The 14,669-nt window shown below is 42.0% G+C and overlaps 2 protein-coding genes across 2 annotated transcripts in view; one reads left to right on the forward strand and one right to left on the reverse strand.

Annotated features, from left to right (window-relative positions):
- The window catches only part of EIF5B (eukaryotic translation initiation factor 5B), a 30,366-nt gene extending 25,557 nt beyond the window's left edge, over positions 1-4,809 (reverse strand). Inside the window, exon 1 of the mRNA XM_081199273.1 lies at positions 4,630-4,809. Coding sequence (XP_081055399.1) covers positions 4,630-4,664 — 35 coding nt within the window. The 5' untranslated portion in view covers positions 4,665-4,809. The remainder of the gene's footprint in view (positions 1-4,629) is intronic.
- Positions 4,810-6,129: 1,320 nt separating this feature from the next.
- Positions 6,130-12,391, forward strand: TXNDC9 (thioredoxin domain containing 9). Its single transcript, XM_081199285.1, has 5 exons — positions 6,130-6,522; positions 8,242-8,451; positions 9,405-9,523; positions 9,962-10,216; positions 10,770-12,391. Exons 2-5 carry the CDS (start codon positions 8,275-8,277, stop codon positions 10,885-10,887), a joined length of 669 nt encoding a protein of 222 aa, XP_081055411.1. The 5' UTR covers positions 6,130-6,522; positions 8,242-8,274; the 3' UTR covers positions 10,888-12,391.
- Positions 12,392-14,669: the final 2,278 nt, after the last annotated feature.

Below are 14,669 nucleotides of genomic sequence, written 5' to 3' on the forward strand. Positions count from 1 at the left end.
TTATCAGGAAGTCATTAGAGAAGAATTAGGCAACCTTTTTTCTCTCGTGGGCTAGATTCCTTGGAGGATAATCTGCTGAGAGCTGAATATTGACAATGGGCAAAGCCAGAGCAGATGATGGGCACAGTCAGGAGAAAAAGAGTTATGGGTTAACTAGAACAAAAACTACCATGCTTTAAATGGAGCACCTTGGCTGCACTAGAAACTGACTGGCAGACAGTTAAATCAGTTGGGTTTGTTTTTCTAGGAATGGCCACACTGGCATCTCCTTCGAAGCGGCAAGGCCCACTCCATATCAAAATGAGACATTCAACACCTGCACAACTTCTATTGTGTCAGTTGTTTCTTCCCAGCATCGTTAATGTGACCCCATCTTTATCCACATATTGCAAAAACTGAAAACTGTCTCAGCAAATGCAACAGAAAGAGATTGTGGGAACAACCAGAACACTATTTGCCACTAAATCAACATGTTTTGTCGTGTTTTTAATATTCTGTTGGGAGCCACCCAGAGTGGCTGGGAAAACCCAGCCAGATGGGCGGGGTATAAAAAATAAATTATTATTATTATTATTATTATTATTATTATTATTATTATTATTATATCCAAACAGTGGCTAACACATTATTATTATTTATTATTCTTTGTATACTGCCTTTCATCCAAAGATCACAGGGTGGTTCACAACATAAAAATACAAAATGAAAACACATAATACATAATAAAACAAAAACAAAGCAATATCCTGCCAAAAATATTTAAAAGGCCATAAAATGTTAATCAACCAAAGGCCTGGTTATAGAGAATCACTTTTGCTTGGCACCTAATGATAGGTAATGAAAGTGCCAAGTGAGCCTCCTTGGAGAGAGGAGCATTCCACAAACAGTGAGCCACTGCAGAAAAGGCCCCAGATGATGATTGCAGGGTCTGTATTGGTTCATATGGGGAAAGGCAGTCCTCAGGGTGGATAAAAATCAATCTTTTTTACAGAAATTGGATTTTTTTTTATTTAGATCAGATTTTTTTTTTAAATTGGATTTTTTTTAAAAAAAAATGCTTTTGGAGGAAATATCTTTCTAAAAATAGTTTTCTATTTAAGTTACATTATAGTCCAAAGGCTATTCATCAGTAAATAAGCATTTTTTTTTTAATTATGTAGCACGAGGATTTATATGCAATGTTTAAATTTTTTGGTAAATGAATTCCATTAATCCATTCACAATGTCATGCTCTTCCAGAGGTTTCTGTAAGATTATTTGGGGCAGTTTTTCTAACAAGAAGATATTATCACAGATGCTTGTTTTTGCAGTTCTCAAAAGTGTGAATTTGTGTCTGCAGGTAACATGCATTTTCTTCACAGGAAATTTTTTATAAAATAAACATACAGAGTTGAGGAAAAGAACTTAATTCCATTGTTTCTTTGCAAATTTATATACACAGAATCAACCCCTTGCCTCTTAAATGCTAAATTTCAGGAGGTTAAATGAATAGATTGTTTGGAGTTGAATAGATCTGCACAAGTAGCTAAGTGTGAAGAAGTGAAAATGGAAGTGCGACCTTGTGAGCAGAATATTCCACAAGTCTTGGGATCTTTGTGTAATAATTGTGCATGTCATTTGCATGTCCATGCAACTCAGACTTGAGGCAAGTGCTGAAGGCATTTCAGGGCTGGCAACCTCTTCCCAATCCCACTGCGTTCCAACAACTGCACTAAGACTTAACTGTACAGAATAGGCACCTGAATATAGAAGAAGAAGAAGAAGAAGAAGAAGAAGAAGAAGAAGAAGAAGAAGAAGAAGTAGAAGAGTAGTAGTAGTAGTAGTAGTAGTAGTTTGGATTTGATATCCCGCTTTATCACTACCCAAAGGAGTCTCAAAGCGGCTAACATTCTCCTTTCCCTTCCTCCCCCACAACAAACACTCTATGAGGTGAGTGGGGCTGAGAGACTTCAGAGAAGTGTGACTAGCCCAAGGTCACCCAGCAGCTGCATGTGGAGGAGAGGAGACGCGAACCCGGTTCACCAGATTACGAGTCCACCGCTCTTAACCACTACACCACCCAAAGAGGTGGGGGTGGAAATAGTAACTGGAATGTGTAAGTCCTTTGCGAGACCTTGAAGTACTTGCCAGTCAACTAATAAGAGTTCACTGGTTCCAGGACCTTCTTCCCAGTTGTAAATATTAAATTATACCAGCAAGAATGAGTCTTTCTGTAAAAAAAATATGATTTAAATCAAGTCTTACTGACAAGTGATTTTAATTGATTTGATTTAAATCAAATCCACCCTGGCAGTCCTTGAGTTTTTGCGGTCCTGAACCATTTAAGGCTTTATAGGTCAAAAACAGCACTTTGAATTGGGCCTGGAAATGAACTGGCAGCCAGTGCAGTTGGGTCAAGATCCGTGTAATATGCTCAAACCATCTTGCCCTTGTTGGCAGCCTGGCCACCAATTCTGCTGCAGCTGGAGTTTCCAAACCATCTTCACAAGTAGCCCTATGTATAACACATTGCAGTAATCTAACCTAGAGGTTACCAGAGCATAGATGACAGAAGTTAGGTTATCCTTGTCCAGATAGGGGCACAGCTGAAGCTGATGGAAGATACTCTGCACTACTGAAGCCACCTGAGCCTCAAGTGACAGCAATGGATCCAGATGTACCCACAAAAACACTATACAAAGTATTTTTTAAAAAAATAATAATTAGCAAGTTTATCTACTTTTTATTCTAATGGCTTCTGATGATCTGATCTGCATTGCAATATAGAAGGATGTTTCAATGTGAATTCTTATCGATAGTGTAGCATAAACAAAGATGTTCAGATCAAATGTGTTTTCTTATTTCTGATCCTCTTGTTTTATTTATTTATATTTATTTATATTTATCATGGAGGGAGTATAAGAGTATATGGCCTTAAATAAAGAAAATTAACTGAGTGCTCGACTACACCCCTCTTTTGTCTTCCATACCCTTTTGGATCTTACAGCCTACAGCTCAAGGCATAAAACCATAGTGGATAAAAACAGAATGACTAATGGAGAAGGGAAGGTACCTCAAAGAAATTATGGCCTGATAAAATTCAATTCAGAAGCACTGGTGATTCCCTCCCACCCCCTGCTCTCCCCAGTTCCTCCACCTATGGAAAGTCCACAAGCAGCCCATAAGCACACTAGCCATCTTCCACTCATGCTCCCCAACTGATGGTATTCAGATCATACTACCTCCAATATTGGAGGCAATGTAGCCATCATCCTGTATTCTCCATCAATTTGGTATATTTGTGGTTACTGTTTACATAAAAACTAGGCATTTGAACTTTATTTCAAAAACATACTGAACAGCAAAGTTTCATATGCTAAATTATACATATAATTGTTTCATGTTCTTCAAGCACTGAGCAAAGGCTTAGGTACAACAAAAAAGCAAAAACTGCACACATTTCATTTTCTTCCTAATGTCATTTCCATCCAATTTCCTTCTATACTTCAGAATCTATAGTGTGATTGATTGATTGATTGATAATTGTATACACTGCTCAGGATGAAGCATCAAATTGGCTGAGCAGAAACCAGTTACCCCTAAGTTATTTTTAAAAGCTGTTCCATTACAGTCTGTTTTTGCACATTAAGCACTTCATATCTTCCTACCTTCAAATTTTAGCTGCCCCGCCCATTCTCTCAACTTCTCCCATCACACTCCCATACACACCATGCAAACCTGTCCCAATTTTTTCTTTCACAATGCAATATATTGACTGGACATTTGCCTTGGTCACCCGTCTGAAAAACCTAGCAGGTTCAAAACTAAAGCCACAAATTTGTAACCAAGGGAATAAAAGCTTTATCTGACCAACGGGCTTCCTCAATTAGGGTACTTTAAACTTGCAAGAAGATCCTGTCCCCTAACACTGGCGTATCGCAAAGCTCCTCCATTCGGGAATGGCGTTTTTGGACAAGAGCCTTCCTCAACAAAACTATTAACACCTGGGTCACTGCAAAAAAAAAAAAAAAGAACACTGTCGAGGTTCCTCTGCCACGATTACCTCCGACACCAACACAACGCGGACACACCAGAAGAAATTGCGGGAGCTGCGAGCCCAACACACTCACTGCGCCAGATTTTCCGGATGGCTGCGCAGCTGAGTCAAGCCTCCATTTGCAAACCTTGGGCCTCTCCGCCGGCTTTGCAGCAGAGGTGGGTCGAGTAGCGTTTAATTAAGCAACTTGCCCGAGAAAAGGGAATTTTTACGGCAGGGGAAAAACAGGAGACGGGAGCGCACCTCGAAATAACTGCGGGAAATAGCGACTGCTCATAAGCCTCGAGTTAGCGACTGACAGCGCAGGTAGGGGCTGGAGTCCCCAAAGGGGGCCCGCCGGAGAGGAGGTTCCCCCGCCCGAGAGCGCTGGGCGACACCGGCCCTCTCAAGCCACCACGGCCCTCCAAGGAAAGGGAAAGGGGCGAGTGGCGGAGGCCCTGGAAGAACCACGAGCTCCCCTGGACCCCGCCGAGGAATGAGGGGAAACGTCCCCTCAGGGAAGCGTGACTCCCTCAGCCGCCGGGAATAAGAGCGAGGAACCCCGCGACCTCCCCATGTCCCTCCTCCCTCGGCCATGAACCCCGCCGGCCTACCTCTCCTCGCTCTTGCTTTTCTGCTTCTTCCCCATGGCTGCGCTCGCAACTGCCTCTCAGGCGCCTTTTCCTTGCGCAGGGCCCAGCCAGCCACATCCACACGCGCCCGGGCACATATGGTGAGAGGGAGGCCAATACGACACCACGGAGCAGGCAGCCGCTGACGCGCGCAGGCGCCGTTCGTCCTCCGTCCCGGCGCGCCGCGGAAGCGTAAAAGAACGTGTGCCAGGAAGTGAGGGAGGGGGCCCCCGGTTGCAGGCGCCTCCTCTGGTCGGAGGGGGGACTGCAGCGGGGAAAGCGTCTTTTATTTAAGTGAAATAAATAATACGCATCTCAGTGCGTGGACGCAGCTATGCCGCTTTGGGTCATAGAGCTGTAGAGATGGAAGGAACCGGGAGGGTTATCTAGTCCCATCCCCTGCAATGAAGGAATCTTTTGCCCGACGTGGGGTTCGAATCCACGATGTAGTCTCGTGCTCTACTGAGCCCCGGGGTGCGTGGGTGAGAGACACCTTGGAACTCTGTAGACGCTGCCTGAAGTCCCAGAAAGAAAGCGAGAGGCGAGCTACACGTAAAGAATACGAATTTTGAACAGCAGGCAATGTGAAATTGTGGAACTAACAGGAACGTGTTCGAATACATCGGTAGGAGTCAGACCATGGTTTCTTCCATCTGGGACCCTCTGATCCTTAAAACCAGCTGAGAACTGTGTCTTTCCGTACCGAAGAAGCAGGAATTGAAATCCGAATTTGTTTTTTCCGCAGACGTATAGAAAGCCGCTTCCATGTGAATATAGCAAAGCTTAGTCCTCAGATGCATAGTCCATGAAGTGATGAGAGGAGGAAAGATGCGTGTAAAAGGGATGGGGGTGACATTCAGCTCCTATCACTGGACACGTTCGAAATAGTATTTTAAAACGAATTAAGTTCCGCAGCCTTTGTGCCTTTCTATATTGTTTGCATGGTCTCATTTTTAATTCATTTCTCATGCTGCAGCTAACTTTAAAATAAAAAACCCGAACAGGAAACAGCAGACACTCACAGAAATCGCTATATATTTATTATATAATGTTATCATGTATGCAGGTTGGTTTTTTTAATGACTGCCCGAGGCTATATTAACTCGGAAGCAAGTGCCTCTGAGCTGAGTGAAACGGGGGTTTATAACCAGATAAACTGGGCTGCAGCTTATAACTTCTGATAGGTTTAAACAATGGACCAATAAAGCGACCGCAGCATAGCCTGCCTCGGCATCAGCAGCCCCTTCCAACTCAGTTAAGGCTTATTTTATTTACTAGATTTCTGAATAGACCTGCGCGGGGATTGCACTGGTAACAACCCACTCGCTACCGCGTTTACTCAGAAATCAGACCCACGGATGATTCATCAGCTTTCTTGCCATTCCATTCCGTTCTGCACTTAAGAAAGCCACGCCTTTCCAGAGCCCAGCCGGAAGCGCAAGGCATTCTGGGCCTTGTAGTTTGTGGCGCTCACGGCACTGCTGCGACTATACCGGCAGCAGTTTCCGCGGCGCCTTGAAATTCTGGCCCAAGTAGTTCCCCCTCAGTCCAGAAACCGTTGCTTCGTGGGGCAGTAACAGCCGGTGTGGCCTCCCCTCGACAAAAACAACTGTCTCCGAGCGTTACCATAGCGACTGATCCCAATTTTAAAAACAATCTGAAAAGCCACTGAGTGAACGTGCTTCAAGTGGTGACGTGCTGCGCATGCGTAACAACGGCCGCGGACTCTGACGATTAATGCTTGCGTCAACAATAGAGTTTCCGGGTGCCTCACACTCCCTTAAGACGCAGGCGTACGCGGCCGGCCGGTAGCGGAGTCCGTGGAGAGGCCTGGGAGGGTGTTTTTCGGGCGCTAATTTGCCTCAGGCTTCCGCAGTGAGTATAAGAGCGGGACAGTAAAGACCCGTTTGTGTTTACACGCGCAGTACGTGTGGGTGCGGCGGTTGCGTTCCTTCCAAGTCCCGCACTGGTAGTGAGATCTGTGCAGCCCCCCCTGAGCAGGCCTCTGCTATTCTGGGTGGGCCTATCTTTCTGAGTTGCTGGGGCCTCCCCACGCCTTCGAAGGATTTCTCATGACAAAAGGATTCAGCTGGCCCTGCCCGTCCCGTGGCTGCCTTTCTGTGTTAGGGAAAGCAGCAGGGGGTCATAGAATCTTGGAAGGGACCCCAAGGGCCATCTAGTCCAATCCCCTTGCAACGCAGGAATTTCAGCTAAAGGATCCATGACAGATGGCCACCCACCCACCGCCTTAAAAAACCTCCCAAGGAAGGCGAGTCTGCTGCCACCTCTCGTGGGAGTCTGTTCCACTGCTGAACAGCTCTTACCTTAGAAAGTCGTCGTCCCCCCCCCCCCGATCTTTAGTCGGAATCTCCTTTCTTGCAACTTGAAGCCATTGGTTCAAGTCCTACCCTCCAGAGCAGGAGAAAACTACCATGCTGTCTCCTCCATGTGACAGCTCTTAAGATATTTGAAGATGGCTATCATATCTCCTCTCAGTCTCTTTTCCAGGCTAAACATACCCAGCTCCTTCAAGCGCTCCTCATAAGGCTTAGTTTCCAGACCTTTGATCATCTTGGTTGCCCTCCTCTGCACATGTTCCAGCTTGTCAACATCCTTCTTGGCCTTTGCCCTGGCTGCAGTGCACTCTCTGTAAACTGGTTTTGAGCCAGGGGGTGCCAACTTGGATGAAATATTGGGGAGGGGAGAGAGTAAGCCCCACCCCACATAGTTGATCACATGGCATGGCACACACACCATTTGAATGGCAATGCCCATAAACTTGGGGGGGTTGTCCCCACAAATATTGGGGGGCTGAACGGGCCTCTGACCCTAGGAGTTGGCTCCTATGTATTAAGCAGACTTCATTGTTGATCTTATGTAAGTAGCTCTGGATCCCTGATTAGCTGAGGAGTGGGGTAAAAATTTTTCAAAGCAGTAAAATAAAACTAGCTGCTGCAAAATGGGCAGGTGCCTAGAGACAATGCATTTCTGTAATGGCTAATAAAGTCGAGGTTTCTACAGTGAAATGTAGCAAGTCTTATTAGTCAGCAATATATTATGCCCATTTCAAAGCAAAGTAGCATCAAAGTTCAATTGGTTTGCTTTCAACTTTGCATATTACTAATACGGACATAGTTTTATGGAGCACATAAGGATACAAACATTTTGTGAGCCCATCTGTCACTTTCAACGGAAGAACTACAAATGGGGAAAACAACCCAGAAATGGGTTAAAAGGAGGAAAGCAGAATAGGCTGTACAGTACTGTCCTGTATCTTCATCCCTCTTCTGCAGAGTGGGTCAAGACAAAACTGCCAAAGATGCTAGAAGAGACTGTATACAAGTGTTTAAATGCTAATTCCTGGAGTCTCCAAGCTGAGATAGGTGAACTGAAATACTTGGTCTCAAAGGATGGTGCTGATATTGTGGACATAACATAAACCTTGTGGAATGAAGAGAATCAGGGATGTGGTTATCTCTGGATATAAAAGGACAATCTGGAGGTGGTGTTGCTCTAGGGCATAAATGCATGAAAAGTGGAGCTTTGATATCATATTGCATCGGAGTCTGATTTAAAATCTACTCTGTTTTACAGGTTTAATGCGTGTGCCACTTATTTAGGAGGAAAATGTCGTCTGAAATGTTTTCAAAAGCTCTGGAAGCTCAATTGCTTCAGACAACAAAGATTGTAGAAGAACAACTTGATGCTGAGATTAAAAAACTAGACAATGTGGATGATGATGAATTAGAAATCCTAAAGCAAAGAAGGCTTGAAGGCTTGAAGAAAGCCCAGCAACAGAAACAGGTAAGTTTCTTGTAGGGGTGTTAACTGTTTAATATTAGTTGTTGTTTTAATATCTGTATCAAATTCACTATCTTGGCAACAGCCCTATAAGATACACCACTATTTCCCTGCTGCAGATGAGAATGAAGATGATAGAATACTAGCTTGCCTAAAGCTGCAAAGTGAGATTTGAAGTAGCTCACACTCATGCAGTCCAATCCCACTCATACTCCACTCCAGAAGAATTAAATGTTATAAATATTGTGTTCTTTATTTTTGTTTTTTATATGGGAAACTGTCCTGAGAGCCTCGGATAAATGGAAATTTAATTAATTAATTAATAATCCTGCTGAAATCAGTGGGATTCATTCTGCAGTAGATGTTCATTGGATTGTAGCCTTACCACTCTTTGCATATTTAATCTATCTGAAGTCTTTAACGTGAGTTCAGTGGAATAACTAAATATGAATAGGATTGCCTTAGTTGTAATCCTATGTATATACTTATTTTGGAAGAAGCTCCATTGAACTCCCTAGAAATTGCATCTAAGTAAATATTCACTGGATGGATATGTGTGTTTGTCACTATGTTACACAGCTTGTTGAAACTTGCATCACATCCATTGGTGTGACACTGGATATGCTGCTGGACAATTATAAATGTTAACGTCACCACCTGATATATTTAAAAATATATAAGGTTAGGAATTGACAAAGAAGCTGATGTTTAAAGTTTTCTAATATTTGCACCCATTTACCTTGCATGAGCAGGTACTATATGTCAGTAGGGCTAGAAACTGTCTTTGGCCATAAAACTGAATTTTTCAGATTTGTTGGCATTTGTAATTACAGAATAACTGGTGGAATTATGAATATTCCTGATGCTACATAACATTTCAGGGGATGCTTTACCTCTTATGACAACACAAAAATACTTAACTTCAAATGTCTAACATGTTATATTCTTATAAACAGGAATGGCTTTCAAATGGGCATGGGGAATATGTGGAAATCCCCAGTGAGAGAGATTTTTTTGAACAAGTGAAAAGGAGCAATAAAGTCGTCTGCCATTTTTACAAAGATACAAGTTTCAGGTATACTAAACTCCTTAGTACACAAATACTTACCAAAATAGGTTGACTGTCAAACAAATAGCAGAAGATTTGTTTAGAAAATTCCATGATTATTTGTTGTATCTTGAGTATAGTTGGCTGTGCAGATTAATACTTGAAATATTGATTATAGCCTCGATATGGCTGCTAAAGTCTTTAGAGACAGCATTGTCCTTCAGATCCACTGCTTTATATTTTTACATCCACTCCCTAGTATCAAGGGCAAAGGGAATGGGAAACTTGGTAAATCTACCTTTTGAGTTAAACATTTAATAACTTATATGCTAACATTATGACCATTGTAATAACAAACTTACTGACAGGTCAAATACGTATGTTGTTATAATAAATTGCCGTACTCATTTGCGATTTCTACATTTCATCACTGTAAAGCACTTTGTTTTATTTTCTGTTCCACAGATGCCTGATATTCGATAAGCATCTAACAGTACTTGCAAAAAAGCACATTGAGACCAGGTTTATCAAATTAAATGCTGAAAAAGCTCCGTTCCTGTGTGAGAGACTTCGCATCAAAGTAATTCCCACACTAGCACTTGTAAAAGATGGCAAAACACAGGATTACGTGGTTGGTTTTACTGATCTTGGTAATACAGATGACTTCACCACAGAGACCTTAGAGTGGCGATTAGGTTGTGCAGATATAATCAACTACAGGTAAATGAAATTATCTCCTTTTTTGTTTCTTAATGTAGCTGGTGCAATATTAAAGGTACTTAAAGCATGGAAAATCAAGAAGGGAATCTTTCTGGCAAGGCAACAAAATAATTCTAAACACTGAGTATTGATCGTTATATTGTTGGGGAAAGGTTTTTTCTCTGTACACTGATAATTTTTAAGGGATTGTTTAAAATAATGAACTGGTGTTGCTGCCTTCCTTTAACTGTGAAGCAGCAAGAAATTGTGGAAGGTATTTCTGAACATGTAATACACTTGGTAGGTTACACCTTTAATTCACAAAGAATGAGCTAAGTCCCGGCTCTTTTTTGTAATTATGTACTAGTGAAAGATTCAGGAAGCAGAATATGTGTCCCCTCTGCTGTAACAGTGAGAGAACTACTCTGCTTCAAGCAGTTGTACTCGCAAGATAACAGAATCTGGCATTGCGTTTTGCAAGACTTATACTATAAAATGCAGGTGTTGCCTTGGTGGTGTTTTTTAAAAATATCGATTCACATACAGTATTGAAATAACTTTTTCCCCCTTTTAGTGGCAACTTGATGGACCCCCCTTTCCAGAGCCAAAAGAAGTTTGGGACCACTTTCACAAAGTTGGATAAGAAAACAATCAGAGGAAAGAAATATGATTCAGATTCTGATGATGATTAGATATCATGATTCAGATGTTTATAAATCATCTTTTCTTTGAAGCTTGATACATTTCTAGGAATGTTTTATAAAGCTGTTTGTTTTCAGTACATTTGCATATAATGCTCATTTTCTAAAACTGTTTTATACAACTCATGAAAAGAAACTGAATATTTTTTTTCCCTCGGGGTGACATTTCTAGGTGAAAAATCTGAGCTCTTTTGAACTGCGTCACATGAGACATGACTTTAAAGCATTTTGTTAATTATAAAAATAGTCCCTTTAAACTACATTTTTAGTACTTCATTTGCCATTGGAAATATTAATGAAGGACTTCTGTCAAGAATTGTTATAAAACCATTCCATAAGTAGTGCATTAATAAAACTGTTGCTTGTCTGATAATGCCATGCGTATGGCATAGTATTCCCTAACTTAACATTGCACTGCATATTATGAAACCATCTTAGCCTCTTTAAAAGAATTAAGTCTACCAGTTGTGTACACTGCATGTTAAAGCTGAATCAGCAGGTAATAGCACATGGCAAAACTATATTGAACTGGAGTACAGGCTAGATTTTTTTATTTAAAAAAATCAGAGTGAAAATTGGTGTTTGCTTTTCCTCTTGATGTGAATGCAGTTTAATACAATTTCTTGCACTGTTGTTCTTCAGTAATAGGCATATTTTCCAAGAGAATCTCTTTCGTCTGGGAATACTAAAATTCCCTTGGGAATCTGTGACAGTCTAGCTCCTAGGTAGGTGAATGAGCTTTTCCTTTGTACTTGTAAATCCCCATAGTTGCCAAAAAGTTTAAGTATATCTACATTTTGGGGGTGTTGAGATAAAGCCCAGTCGGTTTAGGAAATAAGAGAACCTTGCCTGTGAATCTCTACTTGTGGCAAATAAAAGAGTCAACTCATTTGAAAGAAAATGGCTGTCTCTTCTGTCAGAGGGAAGTGAGCAATGTTGCAGCATGCTACTGAATCAGCATGAAGTCACCAGTGTTGTTAGTTGTGTGCACAGGTCTTGGTTCAGTAGTGGCTTTCTCTGTTTTTCCTTTTGAGGGAGGTGAGGAAACTGCCTCAGTGAGGGGTGAGTGGGCATATTGAATATCCACCATTAACAGGCACACCTTATATCAGTGGAATGCACAGCTGTGCCCCAACATTACTTGCTTCTCTCTGCTGATAGAAGTAATGGACAAGCTATTTCTAGAAGTTATAAAAGAAGCATTTATTACGAAGATCCAAAAGGATGGGGTAATGAGAAGGATATATCTAAGATGGGTTGAAGGCAGGTAAAAGGGGGGGAAAGGGTTTCAGTGTAGTGTTTTGAGTCTACTGGATAGGCATAGTTGGTAGGCAGAGTCTCTGTGTCCCAGCAAATTCTGGGTATTGTCTGCCACAAGAGGTGTAAAACCGATCTGGCTCTTTTGCACAGTAGGTCAGCAATATTGTTCTCTTAACTAAGTCAGTTGGTTTTTTTTAACATTTATGTAAATGAAAATAAAATTATTTGAATTCTATGTGCTAAGTGCCTGTGTATGTTTTTGCTCAGCCTGCTTTATTCCTTGGAGTGTTGCTAAGCTTTTTCCACTGAGGCACACTAGTGCGCTACAGAAAGCGCGGGGGGGAGGAGGGTGTGTTTGAATTTTCCAAGCCGCTATGCTCAATATGTTCACAGAAATAGGGCTGCAGCAATACTGAATGGGGTCTTCCTGATCCAAATGGCATAAGGAAAGCACCAGCCCTATTTCTGATATATGGACAGTGATGACACTCAGGACCGGGTAAGGACAGATGATTTCTTGATGAAGCCTACACTACAACTGACAGGTACCGGACACTGCCACATCCAAAATATCACAGCCCCATCCTCAAGCCCTGACTGGCCCCTTCCAAAGTTGCAAGGATGTCTGACTCCTGCATGTTTCTGTGGAGGAAGCATTCGGAAATGATAACTGCACACCAACTGCAATCCGAAGTGGTTACCGGTTCTGCTGCGTGTGAAGTGTAGAATGGTTTTGGAGTGAATGCAGAAATGATAAGAAATTACATTTTTAAGCTGCCTGTCATTTCCTCAATGCAAGTTCCTCTGAACCCTGTAGATGTTCTAAGGCAGAGGGGGGTAAAACTAATGACCCAAACTACTAGCAATCACCAGCCTGGCTTGGCTTGTTAACATGATCTTAACCCAGGGGTTGTGTTTGGCAGTTTAATTCCCCCCACCTTAATGAATTCTAACACTTACTGGACCCAGGAATTTGGGGTGTCTTGCACTTCATGAACTCGTAACAGTATTCACTATTTGCTGAGGTCACATCTTGCTTGAAGATTGCAAAAGCAATTCACTTTTTCAGATGAGTTACCCAGTGGTGTAGCGTGGGGGTGCAGGGGGTGCCGGGCACAACATCTGGGGGTTCGGGTTAGGGGGCGCAAATCCACGGGTTAGGGGGCGCAAATTACTTGCCTTGCCCCGGGTGCTGACAACCCACGCTACGCCACTGGAGTTACCATATTGATAGATTACACATGGAAAACACTCAAGCAGGTCATCACAAAGATAACCAAATGCTCAAGTCTCTACTCACTGCTTTTATTTTTAGCCATCATGGCTATTGCAGTCATCTCCAACTGGTACCCTCCAGATGTTTTGCACTACAACTCCCATCAGCCCCAGCCAACAGACATTGGAGAAGTTTGAGCCAACGTGTCACTCTCTTTTATATATTTATTTTAAATATCTTTGTCAGGGGCTAACAAATGACAATGAACTTTTTTACAAGTTTTAGAAAGTTTCTTTTCGTCTACTCTGAAGTTAATGCTAATCACTTTACTGATCTCGAGATGTAACACTGAAAAACTCATTAATTACACACCACCTAATTTCATCTCTTGCCTTGTCTCCATACAGCCATTTGTGTACACCAAAAAGCACCAGCTGGTTTGAAGGCAGATGTGCCAACATCTGTTAATTATTTAAGTTGCTATTTTGCCTGGTGATATTTCCAGGGAAAGGGATAGTCTATTGATTAATACCAAACTTGGCTTTTTTTTACTCTAGCACTGAGCACACTTCAGCAAGGTTCTATTCTACAATGGATGATGGAGTCATCGTCTCTCCCAAGCTGTTTCAGCCCATTTAGACTGTTTTTGTGTATAAAACATTAGCGCAAAAGAATCTTTTCAGCCGTAACGTGTGCACATTATATTGCTCAGAAGTTTCCAGTCGTTCTCCTCACGCTCCTGTTGCTGCCACCATGAGGGAGGAAAGAAACCTGAGGCAGGCCTTTGTGTTGCATGCAAACCAACACTCATGATTTGTTTTCCCCAAACGACAATGGCCAAGCCAAGAACCAACCTTGGCTTCCATTCTTGGCTTATGAAACAGAAAGCCAGCCTCTGGTTTGTTTCCTTCCCGGTACAGCAACAGCAACAAGGACTTATATGAACCTTAGCATGCACGGAAGTCAGTCATTTTATTTCTGCCTAAATCAGGAATAATGAATACATTCCATATTTCAAACAGTGTATTAGACAAACTGTTATAGGGAACCAAGTTTCTTCAGGAGTTTATAAAGAATTCCTAATTGAAAATAAAAATGAAGAGAGTTTGTCCATGCATTGAGTTTCTCCTACAGTATACTGCTGGATAGTACTGGGTTGGTTTAGTGTACACTTTCTATTAAACATAGAATAATGAGGTGGTCATGCTTTAGGCTACAATCCAAGTCCCCTTTATGTTCAGAGCTTGGTAGTGGGACAACCATCATGCTCTGCTGCTGCTTGCATGGGGTTCAGTTT

The sequence above is a fragment of the Podarcis bocagei genome, assembly GCF_964188305.1.
Source record: "Podarcis bocagei genome assembly, chromosome: 6".
In the NCBI taxonomy this organism is placed as follows: domain Eukaryota; kingdom Metazoa; phylum Chordata; class Lepidosauria; order Squamata; family Lacertidae; genus Podarcis; species Podarcis bocagei.